At 41.7% G+C, this 25,481-nt stretch overlaps 1 protein-coding gene across 1 annotated transcript; it reads left to right on the top strand.

The window, feature by feature from the left end:
* Positions 1–1,767: 1,767 nt before the first annotated feature.
* LOC132780172 (phospholipase A2 inhibitor and Ly6/PLAUR domain-containing protein-like) lies at positions 1,768–16,919 on the top strand. The gene is made up of 6 exons (XM_060783735.2): positions 1,768–1,901; positions 3,131–3,231; positions 6,034–6,138; positions 9,511–9,663; positions 12,999–13,142; positions 16,171–16,919. The coding sequence occupies exons 1-6, from the start codon at positions 1,897–1,899 to the stop codon at positions 16,425–16,427; spliced, it is 765 nt and encodes a 254-aa protein (XP_060639718.2). The 5' UTR covers positions 1,768–1,896; the 3' UTR covers positions 16,428–16,919.
* Positions 16,920–25,481: the final 8,562 nt, after the last annotated feature.

Genomic DNA, 25,481 nt, shown 5'->3' with positions numbered 1-25,481 from the left:
AATCTGATCTCTTTCTTCGATAGAGCTACAAGCTGGGTAGATGCAGGGAATGCCGTGGATGTAGCGTACCTGGATTTCAGTAAGGCCTTCGACAAGGTCCCCCATGACCTTCTGGCAAGGAAACTAGTCCAATGTGGGCTAGGCAAAACTACGGTGAGGTGGATCTGTAATTGGTTAAGTGGACGAACACAGAGAGTGCTCACTAATGCTTCCTCTTCATCTTGGAAAGAAGTGACAAGTGGAGTGCCGCAGGGTTCCGTCCTGGGCCCGGTCCTGTTCAACATCTTTATTAATGACTTAGATGAAGGGCTAGAAGGCATGATCATCAAGTTTGCAGACGACACCAAATTGGGAGGGATAGCCAATAGTCCAGAGGACAGGAGCAGAATTCAAAACGATCTTGACAGATTAGAGAGATGGGCCAAAACTAACAAAATGAAGTTCAACAGCGACAAATGCAAGATACTCCACTTTGGCAGAAAAAACGAAATGCACAGATACAGAATGGGTGACGCCTGGCTCGAGAGCAGTACGTGTGAAAAAGATCTTGGAGTCCTCGTGGACAACAAGTTAAACATGAGCCAACAATGTGACGTGGCGGCAAAAAAAGCCAATGGGATTTTGGCCTGCATCAATAGGAGCATAGTGTCTAGATCTAAGGAAGTAATGCTACCCCTCTATTCTGCTTTGGTTAGACCACACCTGGAATATTGTGTCCAATTCTGGGCGCCACAATTCAAGAGAGATATTGACAAGCTGGAATGTGTCCAGAGGAGGGCGACTAAAATGATCAAGGGTCTGGAGAACAAGCCCTATGAGGAGCGGCTTAGGGAACTGGGCATGTTTAGCCTGAAGAAGAGAAGGCTGAGAGGAGACATGATAGCCATGTATAAATATGTGAGAGGAAGCCACAGGGAGGAGGGAGCAAGCTTGTTTTCTGCTTCCTTGGAGACTAGGACGCGGAACAATGGCTTCAAACTGCAAGAGAGGAGATTCCATCTGAACATTAGGAAGAACTTCCTGACTGTGAGAGCCGTTCAGCAGTGGAACTCTCTGCCCCGGAGTGTGGTGGAGGCTCCTTCTTTGGAAGCTTTTAAACAGAGGCTGGATGGCCATTTGTCAGGGGTGATTTGAATGCAATATTCCTGCTTCTTGGCAGGGGGTTGGACTGGATGGCCCATGAGGTCTCTTCCAACTCTTTGATTCTATGATTCTATGATTCTATGATTCTATGATTAACCCCATCAGTATTCAAATTTGGGCATATCAGGTATTTGTGCCAAATTTGCTCCAGTGAATGAAAATACACCCTGCATATCAGATATTTACATGACAATTCATAACAGTAGCAAAATATGAAGTAGCAACAAAAAAATGTTATGGTTGGGGGTCACCACAACATGAGGAACTATATTAAAGGGTCATGACATTAGGAAGGTTAGGAAGGTTTGGTATATACTCAAAGATAAGTGGAGTTTTTCAACCCTTTTCCTCACCTAAAAACCCTCCCTCGGCTTATGATGGGGTCAAGCCGGGTAGAGGAGTGTGTTTCCTTTTCCAAATCCTCCCACGGTCCTCTGCTCTCCAGAGAGACTCTGGCAAATCTGCAGGATTTATTATTACTATTAGTACTATCTGAGTCAAGGAGAGGGAAGGAGAGAAAGGAGCTATAGTTCACTTCCTCCTTGTATGTATGACTCTCTTTTAAACACACCCAATTTCCTGGCTTTTTTTTTGTTTTTTGCAAAGAAACCAAAAGTGATCTTTCTGGTAGGGAAGAAGCAATATTTTCCCCACTCCTCCTCCATATCTGTTTAGAAAATAAAATAAAGCCCTACATTGACAAAAGTCAGCAACAGAAAGTTGCTGACTTTTTCTTCTTCTAAGGATACAAAAATGAGGTAGGTTTTTTGGGGCAAGTGAGGGAGGTTTTAAAATGCCCTTTCCAGCTATTTTAGAGTTTGAAAAGGGGAGAAATAAAAGCGGTGGGAAAGGGGAAGAGGAAAGAGGACAATATTTTTTTTTTCAGGGGGGCTTTGCTTGCATTTCTTCCTTGGTCAAATGCATGCCCCAAAACTTGCAAATAATATATAGATTTTCCCCCTAGAAATCTTTGCAAGCCCTGTGTTATCTGTATATATCAATAACGGCATTTCTCAACCTGGGCTTGGGACCCGTGGAGGGGGGGGGGGTCATGAGGAGGTGTCAGAGGGGTCATCAAAGATGATAAGAAACACACAGTATTTTCTGTTCGTCACAGGGGTTCTGTGTGGGAAGTTTGGCCCAATTCTATCATTGATGGGATTCAGAATGCTCTTTGATTGTATATGAACTATAAACCGCATCAACTACAACTCCCAAATGTCAAGTCTATTTTCCTTAAACTCCACCAGTGTTCACATTTGGGCACATTGAGTATTCATGCTAAGTTTCGTCCAGATCCATCATTGTTTAACTCCAAAGTGCTCTTTGTATGTAGTTGAACTACAACTTCAAAATTCAAGGTCAATGCCCACCAAGCCCTTCCAGTATTTTCTGTTGGTCATGGGAGTTCTGTGTGCCAACTTTGGTTCAATTGCATCATTGGTGGAGTTCAGAATGCTCTTTGTTTCCTGATGGTCTTTGGTGACCCCTCTGACATCCCCTAACGACCCCTCCCAGGTGTCCAGACCCCCAGGTTGAGAAATTCTGGTCTATTTCATTGATGTATTGCATTTTATGTTCAATATGCAGCATTAAATATTTCCGCTCTACACCATTCTGAGTCCCTTGCAAGGGTGAGAAGAGTGGAATATAAATATAGTTAATTAATTAATTAATTAAATACATATATGGGCAAATATCGGTTCTTTTTAAAGTCTAATATCCCTATTGGGAGCATATCAATTTTATTTATTGGAAATTTACTTTGCCATTTTCCCAGCATTACAGTGTTGAAATTAGTGGAACTCCTTTGGTTTTATTTTTTATTTTCTTATTACCCTCCCATTCCTTTAGACACAGGCAATGATCCTACCCATTTATTGATTTACAACTTCTAACGTGGGGGGGGGGGGGGGGAGTTGCATCTATGCCCAGCCAGTCATAAAGCTCTCTCCAGCCTATAAATCCTTCCCTTGTGCCCACCTAGTTTGGCTTGGCTGCATCCCAGACAGGACATCCAGATGGCTTCTCTATCCCTTCTCCTTGTTGCCATTCTCCTTGCAGGAGCTCAAGTGGTGGAACCACTAGGTATGTTGGCTGATATCCATTTTCTTCCAGAAGAAATTGCAAAATAGCATCTTTGAGACAGACAGAAAAAGAAGATGGTAAAAAAGCTTTGTAGACTTTAGCCCACTTCAGTGGTGGCATCCAAGATGGTCCTACAATAGAATAAGCTTCAGGTAGTTCCATGAATTGGAGTGAAGGCTGAAGGTTCCCATGCCAGTAAGACAATGATTCCATTTTGGGTTTCACTCCAAATTTCGGGATAGAAATAAACATATTGAGCCTTGTAAAATCAATAAAAGGTTTTCCCTTTCTTCTTTCTTTCTTGGGCAATGACAGCTGGCATTTTTAATGTCAATATATGCATAATAGTGTGTGTGAATTTGCACTGGATTTTACTCCAAACTTTAAAGGAGCTATTCACAATGTTGAAACGCATCTTTCAGACTGGTTCAGCATCTAGTGTTGTTCCTTTCAAGTTCAATCTAAAACAATAATCATCACCAGCATTTACAATTCAAAGTGCTGGCTTTGGCCTATAAAGCCCTCAATGGCCCCGGCCCAAATTACCTGTCCAAACGCATCTCCCTCTATGTACCAACGCGGAGATTAAGATCCTCCGGGGAGGCCCTGCTTTTCGTCCCACCATTGTGACAGGCACGATTGGTGGGGACGAGTGACAGGGACTTCTCGGTGATTGCTCCCTGGCTATGGAACTTCCTTCCTTGTGAGATCAGGTCGGCCCCCTCCCTCCTGTCCTTTAGAAGGATGGTAAAAACTTGGCTGTGGGACCAAGCTTTTGGGACAGGCCAATGAAGCGACAATGGGAAAGATGACAGGGCCAGTTGGATTTGATGTGGATGGCTAGGATGGTTTTAAATTATGTTATTTTAAATGGTGTATTTTAATATTTAGATAAATGTTTTTTAATGTTTATGTATTGTACCCAGGCATTGAATGTTTGCCATGTTTATGTTGTGCTCTGAGTCCCCTTTGGGGTGAGAAGGGCGGAATATAAGTGTTTTAAATAAATGATAATAAATAATTATTTATATAGACATCATTTATTTATTGACATGCACATTGCAAGTAAAGTATACAATTGTACAAAAGTGTACAATTTATAATCTATATAAATAAAAATGTAATGTTCGTTTGTGGGATTAACATAACTCAAAAACCACTGGACGAATTGGCACCAAATTTGGACACAAATTTGGCCAACAAGCGACCATCACTCATAAAAACATTAAGAAACACAGCAAAAGGGACTTTAAAAGCCAAAAAACAAAAAAATGCATTACAATGCATGTGCAAAACCACACATATATACAAACACACATACCTATATACACAAATATATACAGAAATATAAACACACATATATGCACACACAATGCACAGAAAGGGGGAAGGAGGGAAGGAGAGAAGGAGGGAGAGAAAGAAGAAAAGAAAGGCAGAGAAGGAAGGAAGGAGAAAAGGAATGAAAGAGAAAGAGGGAGAGAGGGAAGGAAGGAGACAAGGAAGGATGGAACCAAAGAGCAGAGGAAGCAAGGAAAGAAACAGGTGGAGAAGAAAGAAGAAGGGAAAGAAAAAGAGGGAAGGAAAGAAAGAAGGAGGGAAGGAAGGAGAGAAAGAAAGAAGGAAATAGGGAGGGAGGGTTGGCCACAGCAACGCGTAGTGGGTACAGTTAGTAATCTATATAAATAAAAATGTAATGTTTGTATGTGGGATTAACATAACTCAAAAACCACTGGGCGAATTGACACCAAATTTGGACACAAGACACCAATCAGGACAACGAGTGACCATCAGGAGAGACTTTAAAAACCAAAAAAAAAAAAACACACATTACAATGCATACACAAAAACCACACATTTGTATGCATACACACATATATACACACATACACAAATATATACACACATATATATACACCCAAGACACATCTACACAGACTGGGCCACAGCAACGCATGGCAGGGGACAGCTAGTATATGCATACATGCAGATGCATACACACAGAGTGAAGGAAGAAATAGTAAAATATAAATGACACAGTACTAAGGTAAAATGCCATATAATACAAAGCAGGAGCTCCTGGTGGTGCAGTGGGTTGACCCAGTGGTTTTCAACCTGTGGGTCCCCAGATGTTTTGGCCTTCAACTCCCAGAAATCCTAACAGCTGGTAAACTGGCTGGGATTTCTGGGAGTTGAAGGACAAAACACCTGGGGACCCACAGGCAGAGAACCACTGGGTTAAACCCTTGTGCTGGCAGGACTGCTGATTGAAAGGTCGGTGGTTTGAATCCAGGGAGCAGGGTGAGCTCCTGTCTGTCGGCTCTAGCTTCCCATGCAGAGACATGAGAAAAGCCTCTCACAGGATGGTAATATATATATTTATAAAGAGAGAGAGAGAGAGAGAGAGCAAATTAAAATATACAAGATTATAAAACTAAATTAAACTAAAATCTCAAAAGCTTTGAAAAAACAAGGACGTTTTAAACTGAGATTTTTAAAAAAATCGAGGGATGGAACAACCTGCACATATTCAGTGAAGTAATTCAAAGAGTATGGGGCAATTACTGAAAAGACTGAAGCAGAGCCGAGAAAGAGGGAATACTTGTTGAGTGCGAAGCTGAGAAGTCCTAGAATGTAGATTTTTTACAGGCTGGTAAAAACAAATAAGGGCTGAAAGATAGGAGTCAGAGAGGTTGGGGAGGGTTTTGCTAACACAAGAGGTTTGTACTGACTTGGAATTGGGTAAACGATGAAGAGATATGAAGAGATAACTAATGCTACTAACAATTGCAACCCTCTCTCTAGTTTGCCCAACCTGTATACCTTCTTCCAGCACATGCCCAAATAAAACGTGTGATAGTGGACAGGACACATGCATGAGCTTGAGCATTTTACAGACCCTCAAAATAGGTAAGCAATTACATATTTCTGTACAAGAGTGGACAAATCATTTCCCAGTCTTTCCTGTCTGGTTTCTAAGCAGACTGGGCTCCCTCCCCGCTATATATTAACATTTATTATTAGCAGGAAATCTTCTCTGTTCATTCAAAATTACCTCAAAAGAGTGTCAGACCTGAGCAGAAATCCTCATACATATGTCAAATTTACTTATTTTGACTTCAGGAGAACCATTCTCTTGGCCTAATCTACCTCATTAGTTTGAAAAGACATAGAATATAAATAGAAGGAACAATGGGTTCTCCATCTTTTTCTTGTTGTTGTTTTTTTTAATTTAGTTGATACTATTTGCGTGACCGCCTCCCCCCCCCCCCCTACGAACCCACACGATGCTTAAGATCTTCAGGGGATGCTCTTCTCTCACTTCCGCCCCCGTCTCAGGTGCGGTTGGTGGGGACGAGAGAGGGGGCATTCTCGGTGGTGGCCCCCCGTCTCTGGAACTCCCTCCCTAGGGGGATTAAAGCAAGGAATTAAAGATGTGGATGTTTCGACTGATAACTCCTATAACAAACGACTTGTACTGTGACCTGAATTCATCATTTAATCTGAATTTGATTAGAACAGACCATTTCCTGTACCAGTCTTATGCTATATGACAATGTATATACTTGTTTTTCCTTTGATTGATGAAATAATTGAGTATACAGTGTTCTCTCGCTACTTCGTGGTTCTCTTATTGCGGACTCACTGTTTTGCGGGTTTTTCCTCCCCCCCCCCCGCGCGGGGAGCTGAGGGGGAGAAGGAGCAAGAGGAGGAGGGAAGGGGAAGCCATGTGCTGGGCCTTTCCCAGGGGCTTATCAGCGGACTCTTCAGTGGTGGCCTCCTCCTCCTCACTGCCTCTGCTGCTCCCCAGCCTGCTAGTGCTGTCAATGGCACACAAGGGGCCTCAGAGGAAGGAGTGGGCAGCAGTGGAGGCTGCGAGGAAGAGAAGGCCGCTGCAAAGTAGGGACACTCCACCCACTCAGCAGCAGCCTCCTCCTCCTCCTCACCGCCTCTGCTGCTGCCTGGCTGGGCTGAGGCCTCAGCCCAGCCTGCCAGGGCCATCAATGGTGCCCAAGGGGCCTCCAAGGTGGGGAGCAGTGGAGGTGGCAAGGAGGTGGAGGCCGCTGCGAAGTAGGGCTTTCCGCTCATTCGGCGATGGCCTCCTCCCCCTCACCGTCTCTGCTGCTCTCTGCCTCGGAGGTCCGTTTGGCTCCATTGATGGCACTGCCAGGCTGGCCTGAGACTTCAAATAGTTGGCAAAAGGGAATTGTGAGGAAGCGTTAATGCCACCGCTTGTCAACAAAAATTATGTGAGGAAGCATTAATCTTCTTTAATGCCACCAATATTCTGTGAGGAACCTTCTTTTAGATATCAATTAAGCTGCCACCAATATGTTTAGAGACGCTGGTTTATGTCTCTGTTTATCTTTAGTTGTGTTGTGAGGTGACTTTGGTAGTGTGGAATGCACCAAGCATAAAAGCAATGGAGGAGGCAGGTTTGAAATACAAAGAGAACAAGTTTTATTGTTAACAGAACGTAATTGTTGCAGTTTTGTGAATTTGAACTTGGCACAAGGCTTGATGTTACAAAATGGCTGGTTTGAGATACATTCAGGCTTCTGATGTTACAATTCTACAAACTCCTTCTTTAGTGAAGTGCTTATACTACTTCAGAGTTCCCTATTGTGAATATCCACACTGTTTGCCCTATACTCGGAACAAACCACTGATCACCAGTCTTTCCTTACTGGCGATCCTTAAAACCCCCTCTGTTAGATTCTTTTAACCTAAGCAATCTAACAAGGTAACACCTTCAGCTCTCTTGCTGAAGAAATATTCACAAATTCTAAGAACTACTGAATTCTCACAGCTTCACAACACTCTGAACCTCTTCCCCGGGTCTCATCCACCGGACTAAACTACTTTTCCCAGAGTCCTTTCCCGACTCTGCTATTTCCCCAGAGCCCTTAACCGGCTCTGCTCTTCTTCTCAGGGTCTCTTCCTCCTGACTGAAGCTTAACTGCCACTTTCAAACCTTTTTCTCCTTAAGCTCCGCCCACCTCCTCTTCGGCCCTGTCACCATGGCAACCTATCTCTCTCAGCTAGGCCATAGCAACTAATGTAAACCCTAAATACAGTTTAAACACAGTACATTAAACACTCTATAATAAACATTTCTCTACAGGAATGTATAAGGGAGAGAAAATAGACAAAAAAAAAGACTCAAAGAACTTAAAAGTTGGCCCATGCTTATCAAAAAATCTGGAAAAAAATGGCTAAATAAACTAAAAATAAATAAAATTGATGCTTTCCCATTAGAAACCTTTGAAAATAAGAACAACACACTCAGGAATCTAATTAGAGTCCTGAAGGAAAAAGGTGGGGGACCTCATGGAACTCAATGGAGAAATAACAAACTGGGATAAAATAAAAGACAAAGTTGGTCAAGGGAACTGGATAGTGTAGTTAGGCCTGTCCAGCAAAGCTCAGGCCATGAAAAGAAGAGAAGTAGCAGAAACCTCACTAGACAGAATAATTAAAAGGAAAGTAGAAAAAGACAAAGGAATTCCTGGGTTGTTGTAGGTTTTTTGGGCTGTATGGCCATGTTCTAGGGGCATTCTCTCCTGACGTTTTGCCTGTATCTATGGTAGGCATATGAGGACATGAACATGGCCATACAGCCCCAAAAACCTACAACAACTCAGTGATTCTGGCCATGAAAGCCTTCAACAAGACAAAGGAATTATTGGGTGACTGTATAAGGAACTAATCACCTTATCTTACAACACAAAAACAACCCTTATAGAGAACTGGATAGCAGGCTTAACCGGAATTGCAATGATACATATGAATTGATAATGGACAGGCTTTGGATTGGGTCTTTGAATGCTGAATTGAACTTGGATGCAACTACATTGTTTTTAATAATGTTTTAAATGGACATTTTATAATATAGTATTATGATATGTTAATCAGTGTATCGTCTTTTCTTCCCTCAAAGAAAACATTTTACTATAGGACTTTTTTTCCATTGTGTTTATTTTGCTGCATTCTTCTCCACAGGTGTACTTTACAAACATATGGGTTTTGCAGTTAAATGAGGTCCTAATATATACATAATCATATTTAGTAGAGTTTATATGCACATAGTTTGAAAAGTGAACAAGAAATCATCTGTTTCCCCCCTATTTTCTCCTAAATGTAGGACACCTAATGTTTGCTAGTTGTTTTCTGACATTGCTTTAAAAAAATCTATTAACATGATTCTCTTTCTCAGCTGTAGCAATGTACTGTGATGAACTACGGTGCATTATATATTCTAACTTCTGTCTTCCCAACTAGGAGAAACCCAGACAAATGGCTACTCCCAGTACTGCGCAGTGGCTAAAGAAAATGTGAACAGCAGCTTTAGGTTTGAGTTTGGAGAAGACAAATCTCTAGAGTATAGCTCCCTGCTTTGTAAAGGACCATGCAGTGTTGCTCCTCCATTTGCCCGTATGTAACAGCTTTGGAGTATTCTCCTCTTCCTCTTCTTCTTTTACTTTCATAAAGTAATTTTCAAAAAATGTTGGTGCTTTTTGGTAAAGAACTGGAATTTCTGGAGTTCAGATTTAGGAAATCTAAAAAGACCAGCCCTCATTCAACCAAAATTCATCCCCAGGCCATAGCTTTGGAATATCAGGGCAGGATTTTATAGCTGTCTTATTTTAATTACTTAATTAATGCAGTGGATTTCCTATTTGGGACAAGGTGGGAGGTATTGATTGATAACTTTCTACTTCCTGCCTGCCTCCTAATAGGGAACCTAAATATAAATCCAAACAAGTAATGCAAAAGTGAAAAAGAAAAACCCTAATTAATTCCAGTAATCCAATCCAAACTTTTGTCTCAAGTGAAGTTGGTTGGGACCAGAGAGAGGGCCTTCTCGGTGGTGGCTTTGGAATGCCCTTCCGAGGGAGATTAGGCTAGCCTCCACTCTGCAAGCTTTGAAACTGAAGACATGGCTTTTTAGACAGGACTTTGACCATGTTTAGAAATGTGAGAACCTAGAGATTTTTTGAGCCCCCAGTGGCGCAGTGGGTTAAACTGCTAAGCTGTTGTACTTGCTGACCGAAAGGTCAGCAATTTGAACCCAGGGAGAGGGGTGAGCTCCTGCTGCTAGGCTCAACTTCTGTCAACCCAGCAGTTCAAAAACATGCAAATGTGAGTAGATCAATAGGTACCACTCCGGCGGGAAGGTAACAGTGCTCCATGCAGTTATGCTGGCCACATGACCTTGGAGTTGTCTACGGACAATGCCGGCTCTTCGGCTTAGAAATGGAGATGAGCACCACCCCCAGAGTCGGACACGACTAGACTTAATGTCAAGGGGAAACCTTTACCTTTACCTAGAGATTTTTTACTGAGCACTGAGATTAATATTGATTGCAGTTTGTTTTATATCCTGCAGCTATAGTTGCTTTCTACTGATCTTCATCCCGGTTGGGGGGGGGGGGGTGGTGGAGGGTTTATGATGTTTATGTTGGTTGTAACTGCTTTGTGTTACTGTCTTTGCTTTTTTTTGCATTATGTGTGTTTGCACCTTTGAGTGTTTGTGAGCCACCCCGAATCCCTCCGGGATATGGTGGCAGAGTATAAATAAATAAATTATTATTATTATTATTATTATTATTATTATTATTATTATTATTTAAAATACTAATTTTAGGCAGTTAAAAACTTATTGCAAACGTAGCAAAAAGATGCCACAACAAGTTAAGGGTAAAAAAACACACACACACACAAAATGTCAGATCAACAGTCAGAAAGCAAAAGGTGACCCAGGCCCCTTCCACATAGCTGTGTAAAATCCATATTGAACTGGATTACATGGCAGTGTGGACTCTGATAACCCACTTCGAAGTAGATATTGTGGATTATCTGGCAGTGTAGAAGGGGCCCAAGAAGGATTTCTTCCATGTTCTCAGCAGACATCCCATCTAACGTTAGTGTGACTAGGGATTGCAGCCATATACATACATTTGTGGATATTGTGTAAGGAATAACCAAATACTTCCTTGTGCAATACCTTTTTTGGCAGTGCCATATAATCCAGAATATCAAGGCAGATTGAGCCCAGGTGAAACTATACAAAAATACAAAAAAGTAGTGGGAAGGTGAGTGGGGTAAAAGAAACCAGGACTAAGGGCCCTCTTTCATATGGTGTAAATATAGCACTGTGATTCCATTTGAACTGCCATGATTCCACCCAGTGGATTCTTTGGATTTATAATTGAGGGCATTTTTAGAATTATTACAAATCTCTAGTCACTTGTTTTGGTTGCTGTGTGTGGTGAAGTATAAATTTTTAACTTGCAGTTATGTGTAATTATAGATGTTATGTGTAACTATAGATAGATGTTTAAAGGGTTAGTAATGGTAAGTATATAGTATTGCATAACCAAGGGAGATGGCAGCCAGCTCAGCTTATGTTGAGCTGGGTTACCATGGAAACAGGGGCAGAGCCAACTGCCACTTGGCAGGGCAGCCATTTTAAATGGTTAGTCTGTAGTCGGAGAGATTCAGGAGAAGACTGATTCTCTCGGAGAAGAATCAGGGAAATTACAGTCTGTGAATTTTAGGAGAGGCTGTTCTGTTGAGTAGAGAGAACCAGAAGGGATCTGTAGTTTAAAAACTACAGGGAAAGGACTGATTCTACTTAGTAAGAATCAGGGAGGTTTGGGCTTTAGCCTGAGTAGTTTAAATAAGTCGAGTTGGCTTATTTATATTAATAGTGTTGAGAGTCTCTATTGTAACAGAAACATCATAAGGAAAGAATAAGCTTATAACTGAAGTAATCTATTAAAGAAGGAAACCCAGTTTGAAGAAAAATAAGTGAACCCTGTTTAGTGGAAGGAAAACTCCTTTCCAGAGTTGTTTAAGAAAAGTTATAAATGTAACCTTTGAAGATATGTGCCTCTAAGAGTGGGAAACATTGAATCCATCACGCTTCTTCTACATTTCAATAAACTTGTTACTGTTTTCCGAAAGCCTTGTCCCTGTTACATTTCCTTTCCAAGTTAAGTCACGCTACACAGAAGAAAGACCAAATCAATATTATTAGCTATCAATTAAATAAACCCTCACAAAGTGGTGGCTCCTTTACAAACGTTTACAAATTGGTGGCAGTAATTTTACGCATCCTCACACTGTCTGCCTTCAAATCATTTCCAGTTTACAGCAATCCTAAGGTGGCCCTATCACAGGGACTTTTGAGGCTGAGAGAGTGTGACTTGCCCAAGGTTTTCATAGCAGTGACTTGAACTTTGGTATACAGACACAGGCTCAAACTATTACTCCATGCTAACCCTCTCTAGGGCCTTGCCAAACTACAAACCCCAGCATTCTCTAGCAGTTGAAGTAGAATCATAGTGCTACGATTGGGCCCTAGATTATAGATACTTTATACCTTAGCTGCAAATTACAAAACATTTTTCAAATCACACATTTTTCTTTTCGATCATTGATTCCAATTACTTTAACAGACTTAAATCAGGAATATACAAAGTACGATTTGCTACATGTTGCTAGACTGCAACTTCCATCAGTCCTAGAATCATTAGTGTTACATTCTTAGGAAAATTGCAACTCCACAGTATCTGAGGGACTGCACTTTATCCATCTTTGGCCTAAATCTAATGCTAGCCCCAACCCATAACCCTCCAACTGCCCTTGTATGAAAAGTCTGACAAAAGTGAAGGAACAAAATTCCTGGAAATTGTTTGGACTGTGGATATTGAATTTCTTATGTTGCCAGAAAGCCTCACTGTTTGCCTTGGTTGGATTTGCAGATATTAATTTGGAAGATTACTTGAATGGGAAGTTTTGCCCCAGATGTTACAGACCAGGAAACACAAGCTGTGAGGATAATGGAACCGTAGCCTGCTATGGAGACTTTATACAGTGCGCTGCAATAAGTGGCAAAATAATAGAAGGTATTTATCTTTATTTCCCTTTTTAAGCCTCCTCATCCATTGCCTTTTCCCTTTTAGCTGAATGATTCCCATCTCAGCCTTTATACAAATCTAACAAGACAAAGTGTTGTCATGGAAAATGTGTGTAGAGGCTAGAATTCACTCAGGGACTTACATTTTCACATGTGGGTTTATGTCCGTAGGAAATATAATTGGGCAATGTCTACATTTAGCAAGTGGTTGTCATTACATTACCATGGAAGCCAGCTAGCAAACTGACCAGTGTTTATCAAGACCAATACCCAACGAAACTAATGCAAAATAGGAAACGGCTACATTGGGACTGAGTTGTTGTGAGGTCTGTTGGAAAATAAGAAAATGGGGTTTATTTATCTGTGGAAAGTCCAGGCTGGGCAAGAGAACTCTTGTCTATTTGAGGTAGGTGTGAATGTAGCAATTGGCCATCTTGGTTAGTATTTAATGACCTTGCAGCTTCAAGGTCTGACTTTTTACTGCCTGGGGGAATCCTTTGCTGGGAAGTGATTAACTGGCCCTGATTGTTTCTTGTCTGGAATTCCCATTCTTGAGTGTTGCTCTTTATTTACTGTCCTGATTTTGGAGTTTTTTAAAATACTGGTAGCCAAATTTTGTTGATTTTCATGGTTTCCTCCTTTCTGTTGAATTGTCTACATGCTTGTAGATTTCAATAGTTTCTCTGTCTAGTCTGACATGGTAGTTGTTAGAGTGAGGCAATAAGAAGCCAGACCTTGAAACTGCAAGGCCATTAAATGCTAATCAAGGTGGACAGTAGTGCAACATTCACACCTACCTCAAACAGACAAGAGTTCTTTCTCCCACCCTGGACATTCCACAGATATATAAACCCAATTTTCCCAGTTTCCAACAGACCTCACAACCTCTGAGAATAATGCTATAGATGCAGGTGAAAGTCAGGAAAGAATGCTTCTGGAACATGGCCATAAAGCCCGGAAAACTCACAACAACCCAGTGGTTCCAGCCATGAAAGCCTTCGACAATAGCATTGGGACCATTCCACATCAAGCCACTGACGTTTCGGTGCATATTAGGACACTAGGCATGGATAACAATGGAAAAATTTGTTTCTAAAATCGATTCATTTTTTGGGGGTTTTTGCGTTTCAATATTTAAAAGAATTCCGAAATTTTTCTTTTAAAAAGTTCGATATTTACGAAATTTCGTAAATGTAAAAAAAAAATGAAACATTAACGAAACAAATACGAAACAATAACGAATTGATTCGTTAATGGCGGACGCGACCGCACAATGCGCTAAAAAACCTCCAAATGGGACAGGGGGAACTTCTGAAGCTTCCCTCTCCCTCTGTTGTTGACAGTTGGTGTGATATTATAATTTTTTTTCACTAATTAAACAAAAAACAACTATAAAACTTGCCCCAGATGAATCCGAAGCATTTACGAAACGAATTTAAAAATTCGTTTCATTTTTAAGTTGCTCCAGAATGGTTCGTTATTGCTTCGTTATAAAAAAAAATAACGAATTTTTAACGAATTACGAATTAACGAAACGAAACCGCCCAGCCCTATAGGACACCTTTCCTGGTGTGTCATTTTGTATCTTATGATCTTTACCATTCACTACCAGGGCCTCAAAGTGCCCTCCTACATTCCTCAGTATATATGTGGTTTCACAATGTAGATTGAAATAGAGATTGACAATCAAACATATTTTCCTCATCTGTAAAAACTGATGTTTTTTATCAATGTGTCATGCTTCTTGATATCATCAGGACTTCCTTGCTCATAACATCACTCTTGTTTGCCTCCTGAGACATCCCTAGAGTTTAACTTTGAAATCTCATAGGGATATTATGCATTTAGTACTATCACTGTAACTGGCCCCCTACAAGTACAGTTAGCTCTCCACATTCACTGTGGTTAGGGGCACAAGATCATTGTGAAAGTAAAAAAAAAAAAAAACCAAAAAAAAAAAAAACCCCTGCAAATCATGAAACTAATGGGGTTTTGACAGATAATTACCTGTCTATGCATTTCTTAGTCTTTTCACTTTGTTCTATGGTCAATTTCCACTGGAGGCTGACTAAAGAATTGCTTTGTAAGATCCAGAGATTCCTTTTAGAACAGTGGTTCCCAACCTTTTTGAGAGCAGGGACCACTTTGACCAGGGACCACTCTCCAACATTAGTACCAGAAGGGTTACAAATCAATTTTTGGTCAACTTTAGATTTGGTTTGGTTATTTGGGGTGCCAATTCAGAAAATTGCATTGGATAGACCACATCAGCTCTAGTTTCCGATACAGAACATATGCCATCAGGTTGTCACCATCTACTCGCCTGCAGAAATCCATATTTAATAATCTAGAACTGATGTGGTAGTAGTACTTCCCGTCATCCCTGTCATCTTGGCACTATAAGAGGGTTTTGTGAGACCGGTCGCTCTCATTGCCGCTTGGTTTTGAGGTAATGGTGTAGTGATGGTGGGGCCACAGACCATATTTTTGTTCTTGTGGACCACTGGTGGTCATGGACCACAGGTTGGGAACCACTGTTTTAGAAGAAGCTGACCAGTCCCACTGGAGAACCTAGAGGTTCCAAGAGAAAACATTTTCTATCAAATTCATGAATAATCAAACTTGCAAAAGTCAAAGCCAGAAATGTGGAGGAATGATGATAAAAGAATAAAGAAGCAGTTCCCTGCCTTCAGGCTTGAAATCTAATGAAGACATGACACAAATACAAAAGGAGGTGATACGAATGGATTATGTCACAGTCTTCTTGTCATATCACAGTCATCCTGCTGGGAACTATTCCCACTTGCATCCTAGATGGCATGGCCTTTACTTGCTACTGTAAGGACAACAAAATATGGAGAGATTGTGGAGGAGATAGACTGACTCCATCAGTTGTTATGAAGGACATGTCTTGGGTCCCTACCACATGTGCCTCCAAGGATATTAACACCCACTTATTTGTGATGAAAAATTATATGCATGTTAGATACTTTATTAAATGTTTCATTCTCTCTTAGGTGGTTTTGAAATCCCCTTTGCAGCCAAAGGGTGTGCCAGAGGCAACATGGAAGAACTCAGTTCTAAACTATCACTGAGAATTGTGACATTTGAATACAACTATACATTGGATACACTGAGCTATGGACCGGCCAATGGTGCTTTGGCAGCCATGCGACGTTTTGTTTTTAGCCTGAACAGTAAGGACTTGGGTCCCCAAGTGGCCTTCTTCTTTCCATGCTTCCTGGGCCTCTTTGCAGTGAAGATCTTCTCATAAGGAACATCAAGCTAACTCTCAACCATCTTGAACCTCCACTATATGAAGAAGACTCCGTTGGAAGCTGAAGTGTTGTTCATACTGAAAAGAACATAATGATTAGTTAAACAAAGTTCTTTGCATCTGAATAAATGAAGAAAACTGGGTGTACCTATTAAATATAAAGCCAGTTCCTTTTACTTTCCTCAAATTATAGACAAAACCAATTTGCTTCCAGCCCAGTTGTTTTCTCATATATCCAGTCACAAATCCATCCCATTCAAGCCACTTCACACTGATTTTTAAAGATGAAAATGAATGAAAACACAGATTGCTATTATATGTGCATTTTGTGTATCATCTTCCCCTAATACTAATATCTTTTGTACATGCAGTTCTTTTTGTACTCAACTCTGCCAAGTTTGTATTTTCTTCTGAAGAAGGGTGCAGTCAAAAAGATATCTGTGTAACAGTCTATCTATGCATCTGGAGGAAAATAAAACACAACTGAAAGAGTTTATTTAACAATGCAGACCAAACAGAACTCTCTTTTCTCTTGTGTCTGGAACTAGAGAAGTATCGCTTGTTTATCTTGTTGTCAATGTATTTTTGAAAAGTTCAGGGAATAGAATGGAATGGACAAAATGTGAGCTCCAAATGCTGGTGGGCTACAAAACCCCCAATATGGACTATATAGATCAGCATTTCTCAACCTGGAGGGTCAGGACCCCTGGGGGGTGGGTTGTGAAGGGTGGCAGAGGGGTCACCAAAGACCATCAACAACCGTATTTTTTGTTGGTCATGGGAGTTCTGTGTGGGAAGTTTGGCCTATTCTATCGTTGGTGGGATTCGGAATCATTTTGATTGTAGGTGAGCTATAAATCCCAGCAAGTACAACTCCCAAATGTCAAGGTCTGTTTCCCCCCAAAATCCACCACTGTTCACACTTGGGCATATCGAGTATCCATGCCAAATTTGCTCCAGATCCATCATTGTTTGAGTCCACAGTGCTCTCTGGATATAGGTGAAGTACAAGTCCAAAACTCAAGGTCGGCGCCCACCAAACTCTCCCAGTATTTTCTGTTGTTCATGGGAGTTCTGTGTGCAAGTTTGGTTCAATTCCATTGTTGGTGGAGTTCAGAATGCTCTTTGTTTGTAGGTGAACTATAAATCCCAGCAACGACAATTCCAAAATAACAAAATCAACCCCCTCCCCCCCAAGCCCACCAGTATTCAAATTTGGGCATATCAGATATATGTGTCAAATTTGTTGTCCTGTGAAAGAAAATGCACTCTGCATATCAGATATTTACATTGCGATTCATAACAGTAACAAAATGGCAGTTATGATGTAGCAACGAAAATAATTTTATGGTTGGGGGGTCACCACAACATGAGGAACTGCATTAAGAATTTGCAGCATTAGGAAGGTTTTAGAAACCCTGATATAGATACAACATTGACTATGATAGCTGAGATTTGTACATTGAAGTTGCACACTATAGCTGCAGTCTAGTTGGGGAGTTGCATCTTTGTAAGTGAAACTGGAATTAGGCCGTTTCTGAATGTCCATATCTAGTTACATTATGAGGAACGCGAGCTAGCAAAATGACTGATGCACAGTGGAATTGATGTGCACCAGTCAGTTGGGCACTGAGACACTTGTTAGGAGTGCTGATCTGCTTTATTTGATCCTGATATACATTGGAACACTCTTGCTAATGTCCTGTAATGCACCTTGGCAATTCATTAACGGGGAATTAAGATGCATCTACGCTGTAGAATTAATGTAGTTTGACACCACTTTAAACTGCCATGGCTGAATGTTCTGGAACAATGGGAGTTGTAGTTTTGCAAGGTATTTTGCTTTCTCTGTGTCTTACCAAACCACAACTCCAAAGATCCTTACGCCTAGTAACGCACTGCAGTGATACAGGATGTACCAAATCTCATTTTTGAGAAGATAAAACAGCCATCCTCCCACCAGACTAACTGCATGACATTTGGTGTATGCAGTAGGCATAGATAGAGTCGCGTTGGATAACTTGTTGCTTCTAATAATTTTGTTAAAATTACCTTTTTGAAGTGATATTGAAGCTTTTTTAAAAACTGAAAGCCAGAGAAGACAGTTTTAAACCAGAGAAGGAAGGAATTTCCTGGCTTCGGCTCAAGCCAGAGAAGCCAGTTTTAAACCAGAAAAGGAAGGAATTTCCTCCGCTTGCTTTTCCTCGCTTCTGGAGTAAAGCAAATACTTTCAAAGTAAAGACCACTCAATGAGACAGGAAATAACACTTTCAAACCATTAACCAAAGGATTCGGAAGCCTCTGAAGTTTCGAAATGTTTTGGAAAATAATTCTGTGAAAATCGAAATTGACTTTAGAATTGAACCACCATCTGAAATGAGTTTTGAACCATTTTTTTTTTGGGGGGGGGGGGATCAACCAAGCCCAGTATGCAGCAATCAGGCCTTAGATACCAGGTACCGAGGGTGCATTGACTGGTATTGCAGCTGGCATTATATTGTTTTTTTCTTCTCTGTCTGATACTGAACATCATAGTGAAGTTCTCCATGAGATTTGAATGGATTTTTGCAGGTTGCTGCAAGGATATATAGTATGGAGAACAGTTTTATGAAGAATGCTTGAGGGAGCACTGAAGTCTGGCAAAAAGGTCCTCCATGCACAATACTTGAGGTTGCCATATGGAGGCCTGCCTCATGCATTCTGTATGTTCTTGGCAACCATAAGAAGATCCTGGATTCAGCCCTACATTCGCCAGGGAGCTTTGGAAATGGCTCTTGAAAGCTGCTGCCTGACAGTCAGAGTGGACCAGTAATTCTCAATCACGGGACTTCAGATGAACTCTGAGACTTTCCGATCATTGATCAACCTTTCTGGAGCTTTTGGGAATTGGAGTCCAACAACATCTGGATTATTCATTTCTGTCTGGGAGGCACAAGCAGAAGAAAATGAGCTAGAGGTGCCAGATTCCTTACATCATCCAGCTGTCCTGGTTCTATGGAAATGCCTTTAATTAATCTTATTTTTTAAATCCGAGTTTCTACCTCCTCTCACTTATCCCATTTATCCTTAGCTTGCTTCAGTTGTTGAGAACTGAATTCAAAGAACCAAAGTAATTTTCACTCAGGACCCTTCTACACAGCCATATAATTCAGATTATCAAAGCAGATAGAATCATAGAGTTGGAAGAGACCTCATGGGCCATCCAGTCCAACCCCCTGCCAAGAGCAGGAATATTGCATTCAAAGCACACCCGACAGATGGCCACCCAGCCTCTGTTTAAAAGCTTCCAAAGAAGGACCTTCCACCACACTCCGAGGCAGAGAGTTCCACTGCTGAACAGCTCTCACAGTGGAATCCACATTATCTGCTTTGAATTGGATTATGTGACTCTACACTGCCAGTTCGAAGCATATAATCTGGATTGTATAAGGCTGTAAAGGAGGGGCCTCCGTTAACCCAGCAGGGTGGAGAGAAGGGGGTGAAACTTTATTCTGCCTAGTAGGCTCAGGCAAAAGCAATCTGCTGCAGCTTCTTTTACTGAAAGGGTCTTTGAGTGAAATTTGCAAATGCTAAGCAAGGGGCTTTGAATGAAATTAACAGCAAAAGAGAAATATCCCCCTTCTCTGTAGAAAAGGAGAAACATGGAAGAAAATGTTTTAAAAACAAGAGGCATCATGTAGAGGTCATACAAAGTTCAAGCTTACATAGGAAGTGCAAAGGTTAAGCACAGAGTCTGCAGGTACAAGAAAGTACTTTCCATCAAAAGGTCAAGGGAGGGGGGCTGGAAACAGAGTACTTTCCATGACCTATTACTTGAGTATAAAGGTCAGCAGAAACAGAGGAGGGGGCGGCAGTCTTTGAAAGCACAAACACCTGCAGACTCTGGGCTTATCCACAACCTTTGCACTTAACTACAACCTAACTTCCTATGTAAGCTTGAACTTTTATGACCTCTACATGATGCCTCAGTAAGACAATGAATCCATTTGGATTTCACTCCAAATTTGGGGATAGAAATAAGTATATTGGGTCTTGTAAAATCAATAAAAGGTGTTCCCTTTCTTCTTTCTTTCTGTCTTATTATTTATTTACAGCATTTTTCCTTGCTCTTCTCATCCCCACAGGAGGACTCAGAGCGGCTGATAATGGCAATGATTCAATGCCGGAATAATTACAATTATAAAAGCAAAATAAAATCATACAATACAGTACATTAAAACAACATTAGTTATCCCATCATAAAGGCATTTCCATTATAAGAACCATCTGGTCAAATTCACTGTTCAGGTGCCATTATATCCATTAGCTAAAAGCCTGGTTCAACAACCATATCTTCAGTTTTCTTCTGAAAGAAAGGAGGGAGGATGCCGATCTATTTTTGCTGGGAGCGGATTCCACAGGCGGGGGGGCCGCGTTTGTAAAGCTGGTGGGACCGAGAACAGGGCCTCCCCAGCAGATCTTAGACTACGAGGCGGAACCTAGAGGGAGATACGTTCGGACAGATAAGCTGGACCAGAATCGTATAGGGCTTTATAGGCCAAGACCAGCACTTTGAATTGTGTTCAGAAATGGACTGGCAGCCAGTGGAGTTGACGTAACAGGGGGGTGGTATGCTCCCTGTACGATGCTCCAGTGAGCAATCTGGCTGCCGCCCATTGGACTCGTTGAAGTTTCTGAACAATCTTCAAAGGCAACCCCATGTAGAGTGCGTTGCAGTAATCTATTCAGGATGTAACCAAAGCGTGGACTACCGTGGCCAGATCAGACTTCCCAGCAGCTGGCACACAAGCTTTAATTGTGAAAAGGCTCTCCCAGCCACCGCTGAGATCTGGGGTTCCAGGCTCAGTGATGAGTCCAGGATCTCTCCCAAACTGCAAACCTGCTTCTTCAGGGGGAGTGTAACCCCATCCAACACAGGCTGTAACCCTATGCCCTGTTTGGCCTTTTGACTGACCAGGAGGACCTCTGTCTTGTCTGGATTCAATTTCAGTTTGTTAGCCCTCATCCAGCAGCCAAGCTGGATGTCAACAATTCAACAAATAAATTACATAACAGCAATAACCACAGTAGTTAAAACAATCAATTAAAACAATAACAATTAAACAATTAAAAGCCAATCTAGTGGCCAACGTTCACCGAGTTCTGATATCCGTAAGTCCATTCAGCATTACCATAGTCCTTTCCAATTTCTGGTCGTAATTATCTTGTCAGTCTGCCAGATTACCCAAAGGCCTGGTCCCATATCCATGTTTTCAGCTTCCTTCTGAAGGAGAGGAGGGATGTTAATGACCCAATTTCCCTGGGGAGTGAAGTCCTAGAATGTACATTTTTTACAGACTGGTAAAAAAAAACGGTTTGAAAGATAGGGGTCAGATAGGTTGTAGGGTTTTGTTAACACAAGAGGTTTGTACTGACTCCTTAAAGGAATTGGGTAAACAATGAAGAGATATGAAGGGATAGCTAATACCCCAGAAAACAGGAGCAGAATTCAAAACGATCTTAACAGATTAGAGAGATGATTGGCCGAAATAAACAAAATGACATTCAACAGAGACAAATGCAAGATACTCCACTTAGGCAGAAAAAATGAAATGCAAAGATACAGAATGGGGGACAATGCCTGGCTCGAGAGCAGATTGTGTGAAAAAGATCTCAGAGTCCTCATGGGGAGGAAGGTGAACATGAGCCAACAAAGTCATGCAGTGGCAAAAAAAAAAAAAAAAAAAAAAGGCAATGGGATTTTAGCCTGCATAAATAGGAGTCTAGTGTCTAGATCCAGGGAAGTCTTGCTACCCCTCTATTCTGCCTTGGTCAGACCACACCTGGAATACTGTGTTAAGTTCTGAGTACCACAATTGAAGGGATATTTTGACAAGCTGGAATGTGTCCAGAGGAGAGTGACTAAAAGGATCAAGGGCCTTGAGAACAAGTCCTATGAGGAGTGGCTTAAAGAGCTGGGCATGTTTAGCCCACAGAACAGAAGGCTGAGAGGAGACATGATGAGAGCCAGGTATAAGTATGTGAGGGGAAGTCACAGGGAAGAGGGAGCAAGTTTGTTTTCTGCTGCCCTGGAGACTCGGACACGGAACAATGGCTTCAAACTACAAGAAAGGAGATTGCACCTGAACATGAGGAAGAACTTTCTAACTGCGAGAGCTGTTCAGCAGTGGAACTCTCTCTCTGCTCCGGAGTGTGGTGGAGACTCCTTCTTTGGAGGCTTTTAAACAAAGGCTGGATGGCCATCTGTCAGGGGTGCTTTGAGTGCAATTATTCTGCTTCTTGGCTGGGGTTGGATTGGATGACCCATAAGGTCTCTTCCAACTCTATGATTCTATGAAAAAATGATCAAAATGATGGACCAAAAAAATTAATAGATCCACAAGGTCTCTTCCAACTCTATGATTCTATGAAAAAAATGATCAAAATGATGGACCAAAAAAATTAATAGCAAAATCTTAAAAGGAAACAAGAGGACAAGGGTGAATTAATGGAAGACTAGTTTAAAGAATATTGCAAATCAAGACTGGAAGTGACCAAAGCATGAACTACGTTTGTAGCAGAGAAACCAGAACTAAAAAGTTTTGCATTTCTTTTTTCTCAATGTGTATGGCAAGTAGAGGAACAAAACTCAAATGCATAGACTTTGTAAGGCTCAAGGGGCACAGAGATAAGCCAAATGAGGAACTGAAATGCCATTTATGCCAATGCTAATAACAATTGCAACCCTCTCTCTAGATTGCCCAACCTGTATACCTTCTTCCACCTCATGCCCATCTATAACTTGTGCAAGCGGGCAGGACATATGCATGTGGATGAGAATTTACCAGACCTTCAAAATAGGTAAGCAATTATATACTTCTGTATAAGAGTGGACAAATCTCTTGGTCACTTTCATGTCTGGTTTCTATGTACAGTAGAGTCTCACTTATCCAACATAAATGGGTTGGCAGAACATTGGATAAGTGAAAATGTTGGATAATAAGGAGGGATTAAGGAAAAGCCTATTAAAGTCAAATTACGTTATGATTTTACAAATTGAGCACCAAAACATCATGTTTTACAACAAATCGACAGAAAAGGCACTTCAATACATAGTAATGTTATGAAGTAATTACTGTATTTACAAATTTAGTACCAAAACATCACAATGCATTGAAACAGCTGTAGATCCGGGCAGGAGGAAGAGTGCCCCCAGAGATGCATCCCCCACAACATTCCTCCCCTCCCTGCTCCGCCGATTGGAAGTGAGGTCAAAGATCCCTTAACAGACCAACCCGAACTAGATGCTTTGTGCTGGAGTTCTGTTGTTTTGGCCTACAGACCTCCGGCACAGAATGTCTACACTACACTGCAGCAGGTGTCGAGGATGAAGCTTCCTTCTTGGCATGTGGTCCCATACTTCTCTGTATGCAGCCACATGTGGCTTTGTGTCATTGAAAATGGCTACATGTGTCAGTGCTGACACGTGTGTCATAGGTTGCTATCATGGCATTAGGAGTTCTCAAATGCTAGCTAAAACATCCAGGTTTTCAAATCCCTGCGAAAAGAGGACAGTGTGAGGTCTTGCCTAATTTCCCTTGAGAGGTTGTTCCAAAGTCAGGGGGCCACTGCTGAGAAGGCCCTCTTATGTGTCCCCACCAACCATGCTTATGATGGTGGTGGGAGTGAGAGGAGGGCCTCCCAGCAGATCTTAGAGCCTGCACTGGTTCATCGGGGGAGATGTGGTGACGAAGATACACAGGGCCTGAACTGTTTAGGGTTTTATAGGTCATGACCTGCACTTTGAATTGGGACTGGAAACTTATCGGCAGCCAGCGAAGCTGCTTTAATAGGGGCATTGTGCACTCCCTACAATTAGCTCCAGTTAGAAGCCTGGCTGCCGACCTTTGTACCAGTTGCAACTTCCGGGCCATCATCCAAGGCAGCCCCACATGGAGTGAGTTGCAGTAATCCAATCTGGATATAACCATGGCATGGGCCACTGTGGCCAAGTCAGGCTTCTTGAGGTGTGATCGCAGCTGGCACACAAGCTTTAACTGCACGAAGGCCCTCCAGGCTACCGCCGACACCTGAGTATCAAGCATCAGTGCTGAATCCCAGAGGACCCCCAGAATGTGAACCTGTGTTCTCAGGAGGAGCATAACCCCTATACCCAAATTGGCCTTGTGACCAACGGCCTGTCCAAACAGTACCTTTATCCCAGAAGCTTCCAGTTCAAACTAGAGGGTGGCCAAACAACATTCCCCGAAAACATGGGAGAAATCACTACAAAGGATGGAAACCTATTAATAAAAAGTTTTATCCTATTTCTGGCCAAAAGAACCACATCTATATGTGTGTGTGTGTGACCCTGCGTTCCCAAAAAACACACGCTTTCCTTCCCTCCCCCCATCTGGACTCCCTCCCTGGCTCCTGCCCCCCCCCCCCCCCCTCAACAGAAGTAGGCGTGAAGCCTTTGCCTCTCTTCCTCCTCCCTAGAAGATCCAACAGAGGCTTCTTCCTGCCTGGAGGAATCCTTTGTTGGGAAATGTTAGCTGGCCTTGATTGTCTTTGAAGCTGCAAGGTCATTCAGTGCTATTCAAGGTGGTCATTTGCAACATTCACATTTACCTCAAGCAGAGAAGAGTTCTTTCTCCCACCTTGGACATTATTTTGCAGATATATAAACCCTACTTTCCTAGTTTCCAACAGACCTCACAACCTCTGAGGATGTCTGCCATAGATGTGGGCAAAAGGTCAGAAGAGAATGATTCTGGAACGTGGCTATACAGCCTGGAAAACTCACAGCAACCCGATACCAAGTTTGTCTGTCTCATTCTTTTTCAAATGCTTCCTCCATTTTCTTCCTACATCATTACTCCTTTTCTTTTTTTTTCATCTTTTCTTTTTTCCTCCTCAAAGAAAACATTTTACTATAGGACTTTTTCCCAATGCATGTATTTTGCTGCATTCTTCTCCACAGGGGCACTTTACACACATATGGGTTTTGCAGTTAACGGGGCTTCTAATGTATACATATTTAGTAGAGTTTATATGCACTGTTCTGGAACA

The sequence above is a fragment of the Anolis sagrei genome, chromosome X (assembly GCF_037176765.1).
Source record: "Anolis sagrei isolate rAnoSag1 chromosome X, rAnoSag1.mat, whole genome shotgun sequence".
NCBI classification, from domain to species: Eukaryota; Metazoa; Chordata; class Lepidosauria; order Squamata; family Dactyloidae; genus Anolis; species Anolis sagrei.
The sequence above is the reverse complement of the archived record's forward strand: the minus strand, read 5'-3'. Positions and strand labels throughout refer to the sequence as shown.